This window comes from Piliocolobus tephrosceles, chromosome 2, assembly GCF_002776525.5.
Source record: "Piliocolobus tephrosceles isolate RC106 chromosome 2, ASM277652v3, whole genome shotgun sequence".
In the NCBI taxonomy this organism is placed as follows: domain Eukaryota; kingdom Metazoa; phylum Chordata; class Mammalia; order Primates; family Cercopithecidae; genus Piliocolobus; species Piliocolobus tephrosceles.
In genome coordinates, this window is record NC_045435.1 from 89681933 (window position 1) to 89697129 (window position 15197).

At 49.3% G+C, this 15197-nt stretch overlaps 1 protein-coding gene across 3 annotated transcripts in view; it reads left to right on the plus strand.

Moving 5' to 3' along the window:
* Positions 1 to 1078: 1078 nt before the first annotated feature.
* Positions 1079 to 15197, plus strand: part of CCDC12 (coiled-coil domain containing 12) — a 55775-nt gene continuing 41656 nt past the window's right edge. For 2 of the 3 annotated variants that reach the window (XR_002735534.2, XM_023231483.1), the window contains exon 1: positions 1084 to 1285. Coding sequence is in view for 2 of the 3 variants with exons in the window: in XM_023231483.1 (XP_023087251.1) it covers positions 1151 to 1285 (135 nt within the window). In the remaining variant the exon portion in view is untranslated. Of the gene's footprint in view, positions 1286 to 15197 lie in introns of all 3 variants that reach the window. The other variant, XM_023231482.1, reaches the window with a different exon arrangement.

Here is a 15197-nt window from a genome sequence, read left to right on the forward strand (position 1 = left end):
AGATTGCACCACTGCACACCAGCCTGGGCCACAGAGCGAGACTCCGTCTCAAAAACAAAACAAAACAAAACACACACACACAAAACCAATAATCACCACCACCACCATGACGACCCCTTGTAGCGCTTATCAAATGCCAGGTGCTACTCTGTCGCTTTATGGGAAGACCAAAACTCAACTTTTGAGCTCTAGCTGTTTGTGGAGTGTGATAGCTGGAAGTTAGCAGCAGGACTATTCTGAAATACCTTCGGGGCTGCGGTGCCCTCCCAGATCCCAGAGAGGCTTAGACCTAGACCGTTCCCACGGGTCCCCCTCCCTCCTCCAAGGAAGCCTTCCCAAACGCTCCAGTGGAGGGGTTCCCCCCACTCCCCAACTCCAGGGCCCAGAACTTGCTTCACATATGTTGTTTCTTTAACCTCAAGAGGTGGGTGCCTCATGGCTCTGTTTTTTGTTTGTTTGTTGGTTTTGAGACACTTTGTCGCCCAGGCTGGAGTGCAGTGACGCGATCTCGGCTCACTGCAACCTCCGCCTCCCTGGTTCACACCATTCTCCTGCCTCAGCCTCCCGAGTCACTGGAACTACAGGCGCGTGCCACCAGGCCCAGATAATTTTTTGTATTTTTAGTAGAGACGGGGTTTCACCATGTTGGCCAGGATGGTCTCCATCTCCTGACCTCGTGGTCCGCCCGCCTCGGCCTCCCAAAGTGCAGGGATTACGGGCGTAAGCCACTGCGCCCGGCCCAGGGAAGGTTTCTTGAAGGCATTGGAGCCTTGTCAGGTCAAGTGGACAAAGATGGGTTAGGGCATTCCAAGACGCCAGCATGGAGTGATTAGTGTGGTTAGTGCTTAGGCAAAACCGGAGCGATCGACGCACTCTTTTCACCTTCTCTCGGGTCTGAATTCCACTTGCTGCTCTTTCACTGATCAGCATTGGATAAATCGAGCCTTAGCTTTTTTTTTTTTTTGGCTGGCTCCCCACCCACTAGGCAAGTTGCCCGGAAGAATAAGGGCGGGGTGGGGCGGGGCAGGGCAAGGAGGGCGGGCTCTTCCATAATAACCCCGCATTGATTGGCTTTCAGGACCTTCCAGTCTCTCATTCTCGTCCTTGGATTGGCCGCGAGACATTTATCCGCTGTCCTAAGGCCTGCGCGATGCACGACGGGAGAAAAGGAGGGGCGTCGGCGTGCAAGATGGAGGCGACTACGGCCGGTGTGGGCCGGCTAGAGGAAGAGGCGTTGCGGCGAAAGGAACGGCTGAAGGCCCTACGGGAGAAAACCGGCCGCAAGGTGAGAAATGTGGAGTGAGGGTCGTCGTTGAGGCGATTCGGGGGTCCGGGTCGGGCTTGAGGAGAGCGGGGGGCTAATAAGGAAAGACTGCTGCCGAGGATGCGCATGCGCGGGCGGTAACGCATGCGCGAGAAGACGGCGTCCCCCACGGTGTCTGGGGCTGCTTGGCGTGAGAATCCTCTGGCGCTGGTGCGGTCGTCGCGCATGCGCGGGGGTGGGTAAGGTAGTGGTCAGCCATCCGCAATCTTATCTGAATCCTGCTTCCCGGGTGTTGCTCGTGTAGGTGTCTAGGGCTGCCTGTAGTTTCGGATACCTGTTGGGTTAGGCGTGATTTGTTCCATTTATCGATGGCTTAGCTGGTCTTTAACCCCCGCCTTCGGTTCTGAGTCAGACAGACTCCCCAGTCCGGCAGCACTCCTTGGACAGGGCAGCAAGTGACAGCAATGAGTACACAGCCGGAGTCGTTGCGTGCAAAAATCAAAAAGAGGCCGGGCGCGGTGGCTCACGCCTGTAATCCCAGTACTTTGGGAGGCCGAGGCAGGCGGATCATGTGAGGTTAGTAGTTGAAGACCAGCCTGGGTAACGTGGGGAAACCCCGCCCCTACTAAAAATACAAAAATTAGCAGGGGGCGGTGGTGCACGCCTGTGATTTCAGCTTTTCGGGAGGCTCTGGCAGGCGAATCGCTTGAACCTGGGAGGCAGAGGTTGTAGTGAGCCAAGATCACGTCACTGCACTCCAGCCTGGGCGACAGAGCAAGACTCCGACTCAAAAAAAAAAAAAAAAAAGAAAAGAAAAGATTTAGCTGGGCGCGGTGGCTCAGGGCCCAGCACTTTGGGAGGCCGAGGTGGGCAGATCACGAGGTCGGACATCGAGACCATCCTGACTAACACGGTGAAACCCTGTCTCTACTAAAAATACAAAAAAAATTAGCCGGGCGTGGTGGCGGGCGCCTGTAGTCCAAGCTACTCGGGAGGCTGAGGCTAGAGAATGGCGTGAACCCAGGAGGTGGAGCTTGCAGTGAGCCTAGATGCTGCCACGTCTTCACACTTCATCCATGTTGTAGCATGTGTCAGAATCTCAGTCCTTTTTGAAGCCTGAATAATATTCTGTTGTGTATACCATATTTTGTTTATTTGGGTTGCTTCTACGTTTTGCCTGTTGTGAATAACACTGCTATAAACTTGGGAGTACGAGGCCGGGCGCGGTGGCTCACGCCTGTAATCCCAGCACTTTGGGAAGCTGAGGTGGGCGGAACACGAAGTCAGGAGATTGAGACCATCCTGGCTAACACAGTAGCACCCTGTCTCTACTAAAAATACAAAAAATTAGCCGGGCATGGTGGTGGGTGCCTGTAGTCCCAGCTGCTCCGGAGGCTGAGGCAGGAGAATGGCGTGAACCCGGGAGGCAGAGCTTGCAGTGAGCCAAGATCCCGCCACTCATGCCAGCCTGGGCGACAGAGTGAGACTCCATCTAAAAAAAAAAGAAAAACATGGGAGTACAGATACCTGTTTGAGTATCTACTGCTTTGAATTCTTTTGGGTATGTAGCCAGAAGTGGAATTACTGGATCATATGGTAAATTTTTTTTTTTTTTTTTGAGATGGAGTTTTACTCTTGTTGCCCAGGCTGGAATGCAGTGGTGCAATCTCAGCTCACTGCAATCTCCGCCTCCTGAGTTCAAGCGATTCTGCTGTCTCAGCCTCTCGAGTAGCTGGGATTAATTTTTTTTTTTTGAGACAGAGTTTCGCTCTTGTTGCCCAGGCTGGAGTGCAATGGCAGGATCTTGGCTCACTGCAACTTCCACCTCCCGGGTTCAAGTGATTCTCCTGCCTCAACCTCCCCGGTAGCTGGGATTATACCACCATGCGCAGCTAATTTTTGTATTTTAGTAGAGACGGGGTTTCACCATGTTGGTCAGGCTGATCTCGAACTCCTGACCTCAGGTGGTCCACCCACCTCAGCCTTCCAAAGTGCTGGGATTACAGGTGTGAGCCACCACACCCGGCCTTTTTTTTTTTTTAAATTCGGGTGATGTCAGGTGAGGAGAAGGGAGATCAGTCCCAAATCTGTCTTTTCGACGAACTAAAATTGGGGGTTTATATAGCAGGGAGAGGAATGTAACTATGTGTAGGGAAAACAGCCGGATCATATGATAATTCTCTGTTTAGCTTTTTGAGGAAACACCATAGTGTTTTCAGTGGTGGCTGCACCATTTACATTCCAGCAGCAGTGTGCAAGGCTTCCAGTTTCTCCACATCCTCCCCAACAGTTACTATTTCCTTCTCTTTAATTTTCTTTCTTTTTTTTTTTAAAGGAGTCAAGAGTCTCACTGTGTTGCCCCAGGCCTGTCTTGAACTCCTGGGTTCAAGTGATCCTCCTGCCTTGGCCTCCAAAAATGCTAGGATTACAAGTGTGAGCCACCAAGCCCAGGCATCTTCTTTTTTTGCTTTTTTAATTATAGCCATCCTAATGGGTGTGAGATGTTGATATCCCGTTGTGGTTTTGATTTGCATTTCCCCATTGGTGAGTGATGTTGAACATCCTTTCATATGCTTGTTTGCCATTTGTATATATATTTTCTTTGAAGAAGTATCCAGGTTCCCTTTGCCCATTTTTTTTTTTTTTGAGATGGACTCTCACTCTGTCGCCCAGGCTGGACTGCAGTGGTGCGGTCTCGGCTCACTGCCAGCCCTGCCTCCCGGGTTCAAGCCATTCTCCTGCCTCAGCCTCCCGAGTAGCTGGGACTATAGGCGCCCACCATCGCGCCTGGCTAACATTTTGTATTTTTAGTGGAGACGGAGTTCCACTGTGTTAGCCAGGATGGTCTCGATCTCTTGACCTCGTGATCTGCCTGCCTCGGCCTCCCAAAGTGCTGAGATTGCAGGCGTGAGCCACCGTGCCCAGCCGCCCATATTTTTAATTGGGCTCTTTTTCTTGTTATTGAGTTGTCATTGAATTGTTCATATATTCTGGATATTAAATCGTTATTAGAGATGAGATTAGTGATATTTTTTTCCCATTCTCTGGATTTTCTTTTCATTCTCTTGGTAGTGTCATTTTTTTAAAAATTAATTTTTTGTAGAGATGGGGGGTCTCACTGTGTTTCCCAAGCTGGTCTCAAACTCCTGGCCTCAAGCAGTCCTCCTGCTTTGGCCTCCCAAAGTGTTGAGATTACAGGTGTGAACCACCACACCTGGTGGATAGTCTCATTTGCTGCACAAAGACTTTAAAATTTGATGAAGTTGAATTTATCTGTTTTTTATTTTGTTGCATGTATTTTTAGTGTCATATTTAATCCCTACAGTTCTTTGAGTGATTTTTTTATTAAGGTGAATGCCTGGGGACAGGACAGGTAAGGGTCTAAACTTTTAGATGATTTTCCAGCCTATGGCCCTTTCTGCGGGACCTTTTAAGTAGGGAATCAGGGGAGGAAGTATGACTGCCTGCTGTGGCCACATAGAACCCCTCGAGTCTCCTCCCTCAGAGAGGAAGTGGCTTCACATTTTTAGTTCAGGTTTCTGATGTGACAACAGACTCCAGGATTGAGCACCTCCTCTGCCTGCACTTGGCAAGCACCTGTCTGCCCCATGAGGATGGCATCTTGCTGGTTTCCTAGCACTCAGTGGCAGGTCTTTCGTTGAGTTTTTACTGTGTGCATGGTTTTGCTAGAGGCCTTAGGAATTTCAGGCATGGAGTTGGTTTTCCTCACAGTTTTATCTTTCTTCCTAACTCTCACCAGACTATAAACTCATAATTTACTGATATTATGCCAAATCAGGGTCCTGAGATTGTGGCAGATGAAGAGAGACAAGATTAGGGGTTGCAATGTTTCCATATGCTATTCTGTGCAAAGCTCTGTTGTAGTCAGGCTGCTGTAGTTTTACAAAGTCTTCCTGGTCAGCCCACCTGATGCCACTTATTAGTGAGGGGAGCAAGGCAAGAGGCTGAGAAAAGCTGGGATGTCCAAGGCGGATGAGGGGAAGTGATGTCTCTTGGATTCCAGCCCATGCAAGACCCGCTGTGGGAAGGGGATTCTGTAGAGGACACAGCACTGCCTGAAGCAGCATCTTGTAGGTCAGCCAGTTCCCGTTGACAGGTGGAAAGACAGTACTGCTGGGTTCATTTTTGGGGAAGGCCAGGCAGAGCCTGGGGAAGCTTCATGGGAAGGCAGCGTGGAACTTGAGCTGAGCCATGGAGGGTGGGAAGTGGGAGAAGGTCATTGAGGTAGCTGGAAAGGAGAGTGTTCCCAGGGAGCATTTTAGAGGTGGGAACATGCCGGTGCATAGAGGTAAGAATGGAGATGCTCCAGGGAGTTTGACAGCAAGCACTTGGCAGTGATTGGGGCAGGGTTATAGTCTGAAAGTGCTGGACTGGGGTACTCTAGTAGCCAAGTTTTATAAGAGCCAGGGTTTCCAGCAGGGATGGTAGCCAGCCTGGGCACACTTTTCTGTATTGTATTTGAACCTCATTTCCTGATGCTCATCCAGAAGTTCCAGGCTAGGTGAGTAGGTGAACAGTTCAAGGCTGTGTGGATGAAACTCTGGCATCTCTTTACAGTGCTGTCGGGTAGGGCAGTGTGAGGCCACTCTGTCCTCCTTTGACCTCTTCCTCAGCAGCCAAATGGAGGCTCTCTAAAGGTGATTAACTTGGCGTAAACATTTGCCCCTTGGCTGTCAGCTTTCCTGAGCATTTGCCCTGAATTGGGCTGTCTCTTGCTGCCCTGAGACAGGGAGACTGGCTGTCTGGCTGACCAGCCCTTGGGGCTGAGATCTGGCTGTCAGGTTGCAGGTTCCAGGCAACCAGCACTTCCTGGTTGTCACCTGGCTCCAGAGATTAGAGCAGCAGTGTTGCTCAGTAGAACTTTGTGCAGTGATAGTGTTCTCTAATGTGCACTGTCTAGTACTGTAGCCATGGGCCACCTGTGACTTTCAAGCCCTTGAAATGTGGCTACTGGCCAGGCATAGTAGCTCATGCCTATTATCCAGGGGTGTCCAATCTTTTATCTTCCCTGGGCCACACTGGAAGAAGAAGAATGGTCTTGGGCCACACATAAAATACACTAACACTAAGAATAACTGATGAACTTAAAAAAAAATCACAAAAAATGCCTCCTGATGTTTTAAGAAAGTTTACAAATTTGTGTTGGGCTGCATTTGAAGCAGTCCTGGGACTTGGGCTGTGGGTTGTACAAGCTTGCTATAATCCCAGCATTTTGGGAGGTGGAGGCAGGAGGATCACTTGAGTCCAGGAGTTCGACACCAGCCTGGGCAATATGACCCAGGAGTTTGAGAACAGCCTAGGCAATATGACAAATCCCCATCTCCACAGAAAATACAAAAAATTAACCTGGAATGGTGTCGTGCACCTGTAGTTCCAGCTGCTTGGGAGACTGAGAGGGGAGAATCACTTCAGCCTGGCAGGGGCAGAGGTTGCAATGAGCTGAGATCATGTCACTGCACTCCAGCCTGGGCGACAGTGTGAGATCCTGTCTCAAAAAAAAAAAAAAAAAAAAAAATGTGGCTACTGTGACATTTAATTTTAGTCAATTCACATTTAAACAGCCACACGTGACTCGTGATTGCCTTATTGGATGGTGCATCTCTGGAGGACTTGCTCCCTTCAGCCTGACTTACAAGAAACTGTGTCTGTACCTGAGCTCCAGTTGTTGAGAGCTAAGGGGCAGGTGGAAACCCAGATGACTCTCAGATCAGCCTTGGGAGCCCAAAGCTGGGCAGAGGGCTTGGAAGTTGGCCATCTTCATGGCTGGTATCTCCATCAGATGCTGATTTGGGGCCATCTGTGTATGTACCCTGTGGAGTTAAGTGCTGGTGATTCAGAGTGGTATAGTTGTGATTTACACACTCGAAATGGGAGTGCGGGCCGGGTGTGGTGTCTCACACCTGTAATCCCAGCACTTTGGGAGGCCAAGGTGGGCAGATCACTTGAGCTCAGGAGTTCAAGACCAGCATGGGCAACATAACAAGACCCCATCTCTACAAATAAAAATAAACAAAATTACCTGGGCATGGTGGCCCATGCCTGCAGTCCCAGCTATTTGGGAGGCTGAGGTGGGAGGACTAAAAAACAAACAGAAAGGAGCCGGGCGCGGTGGCTCAAGCCTGTAATCTCAGCACTTTGGGAGGCCAAGGTGGGCAGATCACGAGGTCAGGAGTTTGAGACCAGCCTGGCCAATATGGTGAAACCCTGTCTCTACTAAAAACACACACAAAAAATTAGCCGAGCATGGTGGCAGGCACCTGTAATCCCAGCTACTCGGGAGGCTGACACAAAAGAATTGCTTGAACCCGGGAAGTGGAGGTTGTATTGAGCCAGAGATTGTGCCATTGCACTCCAGCCTGGGCGACAGAGTGAGACTCCGACTCAAAAAAAAAAAAGCAAACAGGAAGAAAAAAATGCACAGTGCAGAGTGGGAGCAATGCCAAGGTAGAGGGCATGCACTGGTACTCTCTGACTTGGGGGTACTGGGAGGGTCCCTGGCCAGGTGGGAGGGGGTAAAAGAGGGAACCAGAGGGAGGGGCTAGCGAGTCTTGCTGGAGGAACAGAGGCAGTGGGTGACAGCCTAGTGTGCTGGGTGAGGAGTCAGACTTGTCCATGTCCTGATCATGTCTCAAGAAGTTGCCCCATCCCACGTGGCCACATCCCGAGGCCCAGCATCCTGGTTGCAAAGTCAGCCAAGGTGATCACTGCCTCCTGCTTGACAGCCTTTGGCAGGTTAGCAGTCATAACATTTGCGTGGCCTTTGTGGCAGAATTGTGTTCCATTCCTGAAGCAGAACTTTGAAGCAGGATGTGTTGGTTCATCCCTGTCTGATAGACCAGGAAACCCTGGGCTGAAGGAACGTCCCATAGTCATGCTTTGAGTTGTTGCTGACCCTAGATTGTTCCTTAGGCTCTGGCCTTCTATCCCTCTACACCTCTCACCCCCAGGTGCTTGGGAATAAGTACCCCTGGGGAAGGAGCCTCCACCCATCACACGTATAAACTGTAACCAGGCTGTCAGGTGGAGGCCGAGTGGTGGAGTGGAGAGAATGGACTTTGGAGACAGATCTGATTTAAACCTCTGCTCCATTAATCACATCTATGGGACTCAGAGCAAGCCTTGAAAAATCTGAGCCTCTGTCTTGTCTATAAAATCAAGATACAGCTTCTCAACTCATCAGTAGCTAGGAGAACAGAGAAAGATGCTGTCTATGAAGTGTCTAGCTCAAGATCTTGTACACAGGCCTTTTATAAACGTGGATGCCTGTCCTTTCTTCCTTACCTTCTTGTAAGTGGGGACATCCGGGTGGTCTTCCAACCTTCTCCACTGGGTGGCAGTGGGTGGAACAGGCCCCCCCGTTCCAGTGGGAGCAAAGAGGTCCTTCTCCTGCACCCTGGCTTTACTCATCCTAGCTCTAATTTTTTGAAGATGGAGTGTTAGTGCAAAGTGTTAGATTAAAAAGAAAATGGATTTGCAGAGCCACGGCCGAGGTGGAGTGTGAGTGCCCGTTCTTCCTAAGGACCTACCTTTTCTGCCCACGCTCTCAGACTCCAAGGTTGTGGAGGCAGTGAGAGGGAGAATCTTCTGGGTGGGAGATTTGGGGTTCCCAACACACATCTGTGGTGAGCCAGCATTTCCTTCTGAGGCCCTCAGTATGTTCATGTGATGGTGTTGGATTTATCAGAGTTTCTCAGACCCACCTGTTCGTCGGGTTGTCTTGAGAGATCTGGCCCTACCCCAGACCTATTGTGGTCTTGGTATATAGCCTATAAATTCATGCATTCTTAAAGTTCCCCAGGTGATTCTAGTGCATTTTTCTGGACATCTCTGATCAGTCCCTGACGTTCTCTCATTGGAAGAATACTTTTTTTCCCCCTGGAACCTTAGCTGCCCATGCTCATTGCAGGAACTCTGCAGCTAGCCACTAATAAGTATTTATTGAGTACCAGCTGTATGACAGGCCCTGGGGATACAGCTATGAACGAGACTTCCTCCTTGCCTCAAGGGGCTTCTGTGGAAGGAGTGGGGATACTTAGAAACAAGGAACATGATGTCCCTGTTTATGTATCCCAGGAACTTGGGAATGTGGTGTGTGTGTTGGGGGAGAGGCTGTGCAGCTGCCCAGGCTGGGAAGAGTACCACCTGGGAGTTCTGAGATGGGTGGAGGGGTGAGATGCCAAGATCTAGGGAAGGGCATTCCAAGCTGAGCAAGACTAGCTTGGCATGTTTGAGGAGTAGGAGCAGAGTGAACAGTGGGAGGTATGGAAAGGGGATGAGGGTGGAGAGGGCCTGGGAGACCGGGCTAGTTAGAGGGGGGCCTTGCAGACCACCAAGGCTGGACCTCAGTCTAAGGGTGAGGGGAACCATTGGAGGCCTGAGCAAAGCTGACATGCCCTGTCCTGCCCTTGGCTGACTGTGTGTGGAGGTAGGAGGCAGCTGCAGGAGCCCAGGTATGAGGCAGTGCACATACACAGGGTTCCTGAGATGGTGAAGTGCAGGGCAGGGGGGCTTTGAAGGGGAGAGCAAGAGTCTGGGTTTGGCCACATTAAGCCAGAGATGACTATTAGACAGGTAAGTGAAGAGAGACGTAAGCAGTCATCTGGACTAGAAACAGATACAGGATATCAAGCCCTGGGGCTAGACGAGGCCCTCTGGTGACAGAGTTTAGACGGCAGAGACAGAGAACTGGGAGATCAGTCTGTGCCCTGAGGCTCGCCCTGCAGGTATTTAGCAGGAGTTGGAAGAATCCAAGGAAACTTGGTGGGGTGGGGTGGGATGAGGACAGTGGGGCTGAGAGAAGCCAGGTGAAGACTGGGGATGGATTTTGGCAAGACAAGGTGATAGGTGAACTTGGTCCAGCTGTTTCAGGGAAGTGTGTGGTGCCAGTGGAGTCCAGGCCAGCTGGGTTGAGGTGCAGCATGCTGGCCACAGCCTTCCTGTAAATTAAGCCTCCTTTCCACTGCTTGAAGTCCTCACTGGACCCCAGCCGGGACACCCATCCCTCCTCTCAGGAGGGTAGCGCCAGGCTGAGGCAGTGGCCTAATAGCCTTGCTGCCTGAACTCACCTGGCATTTGCTCAGTGCTCAGATCTTCATATTGCCACTTTAGCCCCTTTCCTTTCCTTTCTCCTTTCCTTTCGTTTTTTTTTTGAAAGAGTCTCACTCTGTCGCCCATGCTGGGGTGCAGTGGCACAATCTCAGCTCACTGCAGCCTCTTCCCTGCCCTGTGCTCACGCCATTCTCCTGCCTCAGCCACCTGAGTAGCTGGGATTATAGATGTGTGCCACCATGCCTGGCTAATTTTTGTATTTTTAGTAGAGATGGGGTTGCGTCATGTTGTCCAGGCTGGTCTCAAACTCCTGGCCTCAAGTTGTCTCCCAGCTTTGGCCTCCCAAAGTGTTGGGATTACAGGCGTGAGCCACTGTGCCCGGCCCCCTTTCTTTTTTTTTTTTTTTCAACCTGGGGGCATAGATTCAAGTTGCCCTAAATGTACACTCCCCCCTCCCCTTTCCTTTCTGTCCCTGCACATAGGCCCTGAGGGCTGCACTGCAGCTCCTGCAATATGACCTCTGCTTCTGAGTCAGGCTGGCCGTTTCTCTCATGATTCCCTGCTCTCTGGACAGGTTGCTTTGTCCACCTGGCTCTGCCACCCTGCTCACCTTGAGATGTGTAGATAGGTAGGTCTCTTCACATCCTTCTTCAGCTGGAAGATGGCCACAGTAACTCCTCCCTCCCAGGATAAGGGTTAAGTGAGATGGTGTGTGCAGAAGGGAGCCGAGAGGTGGAAAGTGTGATGTGTGGATTTATTCTTTCTCCTATACTCTTATTTTACCCCTGGTTGAGGGCCCCTTTAACTTGCACCTGAGACAGCACAGATGTGGAGAGGCAAGGGACCATACGCAGTCACACAGGGCTGATCCCTTGTCCCCTGGAGCCCACCGCCTCCTGGCCAAATTTGGGGGTGCTCTTCCTCTGGGATGGAATTGATGCTGTCCTCACCCCTTGGAGCTGTGCAAGGAGGGGCTCTGCAGTGAGCTACAGGGAAGAGAATGGGACCTCCATTCAGCTTGGTCTGATACGCTGGGGAGAAACACCTGGCCTGGGCGAAGGGTGAGCCTCTCTCTGGATTTCCCTCGGAGGGCACAGTTTCCTTCGAGGCAGGCAGGTGGCTATTCGGGATCCTTCGTGGTTTAGCTCACCTGTGGTGGCTGAAGCACCCTCTACGTAGCAGAAGAGGCACTAGACAGCCACAAAACAAGGTTCCTCTTTTTTGCTGTGCCAGTGACACAGTTGTTCCACCACAGTCTCCCGTTTGGTTGACTTCTGCGGTGTTACAAGGTGTAAGTCATGTTCCCCAGGTCTCACTGATAGGGGGCAGGGAATTGGAAAGCAAAGAATCTTGAAATTCAAGCTGGTTTTTAACTTTTCTGTTAGCTTTTGCAACAAAAGAATTTGCCTGGCCTTGATGGTGAATCCCTCAGTTTTTTTCTTCTGTCTCCTGGAGCCAGGAGGGCGTGAAAGGGGTGTGCTTCCCTTTCAGTGTCCAAGTAGCTGTCTTCTGGGTGTGCTTGAGAGTCCTTAGTCTTTTCTTTGGAGGACTTTTTCCCTATGGTCCTCTTGACTGAGTTCTCTCTAGATTTCAATGATTTTATATTTGGTTTCTAAGTGGGCTTAAGTTTTTCTTTTTAATGACTTCGTAGCGGCATAAAAAATCCTTTTAAGTAAGCATACAAACTTTACAGAGAGAAAAGTACCCAAATCAGCTCAGTAATTTTCCCAAGGTGAACATGCCTATGTCAGTCATCAGATCAAGAAACATGATAACATCCCAGAATCACCTCCCAGATGTTCACTCTCCAAGGGAAACCACTCTGGATTTACTAACATAAGAAGTTGCCTTCCTTCCTTTTGAATCTTGTATAAATGGAATTAAACAGTACGTAGTTTTCTGCCTCTGGCCTCTTTCATTCATCATATGTTTGTCAGTTGTTGGATGTGGAATTAGTGCATTCTTATTTCTGTATAGTATTCCATTGTTTGAATAGATCAGATTTTATCCATTCTCCTGTGGATTTTCAGGCTGGAACTATTATGGATTGTGCTGCTCTTCCCAGTCTTGTACATGTCTTGGTGAACATATGTACACATCTGTAGGATCTATGCCTAGGAGTGGAATTGCTAGGCCATAGGGTGTATATAGGACAGATACTGTGAAATGCTTTTGCAAAATGGCTCTACCATTTTGCACTCTGACCAGCATTGTATGGCGGTTCCTCTCTAATACTTGGTATGGTTAGTTTTGTTTCATGTTAGCCATGCTGGTGGAGGTATAGTGGTATCCTTTTGTGGTTTAAATTTGTATTTCCTACCTAATGAAGTTGCATTATCTTTTCATATGTTTATGCAAAGTGCCTGTTCGTGTCTTTTGCCTCTTCTTCTTTTTATTCAGTTGCCTGTTTTTCCTATTGATTTCTAGGAGTTTCTTATGTGTCCTTTGTTCTGTGTATGTGATGTGACTGTGTCTTCTGCCTGCCTTGGCTTCGACTTTTCAGGCTTTTAAAATTGAATTTTTTTTTTTTTTTTTTTTTTAACTGTTGAGGTGGTGCTTCACTCTTGTTGTCCAGGCTGGAGTGCAATGGCACAATCTTGGCTCACTGCAACCTCCACCTCTTGGGTTCAAGCAATTCTTGTGCCTCAGCCTCCCGAATAGCTGGGATTGCAAGTGCACATCACCACGCCTGGCTAATTTTTGTATTTTTAGTAGAGACGGGGTTTTACCATGTTGGCCAGGCTGGTGTTGAACTCCTGACCTCAGGTGATCCACCAGCCTCGGCCTCCCAAAGTGCTGAGATTACAGACGTGAACCACCTCACCTGGCCCAAAATTGAATTCTTTGGTGAACAGAAGTTCTTAATTTTAATGTAGTTTATCACTTTTTTATCCCTAATACCTTTTGTGGCCTGTTTAAGGAAATAGTTGCCTATGTGTAGGTCTAGATGGTATTCTTTTGTTATAATCTAGAAGTTTGCTTGTTTTACTTTAACCTTTAGACCTCTAACCCATCTGGAATTTACTTTTGTATGGTGTGCGTAGGGATCAAGATTCTTTCTCCCCATATGGATATCAGTGACTTGGCACTATTTGATATTTGACATTTGTGTTTTAGAAAGAAGAGTTTTCTGTGACTTAATTGGCATGCACTGTTCATAATAATGCTATTAACCTTCTGTAACATCTTGATAATTGTCATTGTAGATGTAGTAGTAGTAGTAGTAGCTGCTAAAATATATTTTTTCATGCTTCTTAGTAGTAGTGGTAGTAGTAGTAGTAGTAGTAGTAGTAGTAGTAGCTGCTAAAATATATTTATTTTTTCATGCTTCTAAGTCCCAGTTTATGCCACCCCTTCAGTAGACGGGCAGCTCCTTGTAGGCAGAGACAACTCTTAAACTTATTTTAACAAAACATTTCCTAGGTGCCCCATGGCACTGTAGTGGGTATGCTGCGTCCTGTGACTCTGAGCCCCGTAGGCTTTGTGCACTAGAGAAAAGACTCAATAGGGACTCCCAGGGAAGACAAGGACCTGCCGAGCCAGGCTCTCCAGTGCTGGCCTCCTGACCTGCCAACCAGACTCTGTCCATACTCTGGACCTGCTGGCCCAGGGGTGTTCTGACTAGAAGTATGTATTGCCTCAGATAGTTGCTTCAGATAGTTGCAGTTGTTTCAAACTTGGGCTGTATGTTTTAAATGGCTTTTGGCTCTTCCATTGACCCTGCAGACATTGGGACCAGCATGTGATTCTGTAGTACTAAGAATTGTAATATAGAAATGAAATGCAATTCGTGTTCTTGTTTCTGGAGAAGATGTCTCAGGTATCATCTTGGAATATTTTCCGTAACCCATCTCACATACCTCCAACCTACCTCCAGTGCATATATACATGCACATACGGCGTGTACTCTCCACACCCAGCCCCCTGCCTACAGTGCATCCCACCTCCTTCTACTCCCTTAACCTCACAACACTACCACACACCCCAGGCCCTGCCCCACGCACTTCCCCCGACAACAGTACCTCCCTTCTCCCCACACCCTCCCGTTCCCTGCACACCTTCAACCCCCCACAACACCCCTCCACATGCCCCCAGCCCACACCTGCAAACCCCAACCCCTTTACACCAATACATATCTCACACACACCTCAAAACACACATAAGCAGCACTAACCTTCATACCTCCATACCCCCACTTTGCCTTCCCCTACATATACACCTTCAGCAGCTGAGAGGGACTTGCTGTTTCTAAGCCAGGTGTTCAGAGATCTGGGGGACCCCATGGCGAGCTAGATAAGGCTCAGTCATGCCTGGCCCTCCTGCTTCCTTCGGAACTTTCCCTTAAATTCTGGGACCCTGGCTTCTCCCTGGTTTTGTTTTGGAGGGAAGCAACAGCTTATACCCTTGAAAGAATTCCAAGGGGAAAAACAGTTGCTTCGGCAATGGTGCCCTGTGGCAGTAACATCCACACTCCTGGACTGTTTTGATTCGGGGCTCTAAAGAGCTGCTCTGTCTAGAGAAAATGTGAGTGGCTGGAGCAGAAAACATTTGTCCTTTCAAGGACATCCCCCCTCCCATTGTTTTCAGGGCAGGGCACCACTAGATTTCTTGCAGGGTAATTTGAATCCTGAAGAAAAAGCACCTGTGTTTGCCATCATCTGGTTAAAAGCAGGACTTTTCTGTCCTGGGCCCAGGAGTCCATGACTCAAGCAGCTTCCATCTATGTAGGAAGTGAGAGTGAATGCTGGGCTGTGTCTTGGGTGAGGAGTCAGTTTCCACACTTGGCTGTTAATAACTGTTATTGTTGAGGCCTCTCTGTGCACAGAGCCTGGGTGGGAAATGAGATCAGTGAGGCTGGCCCTTG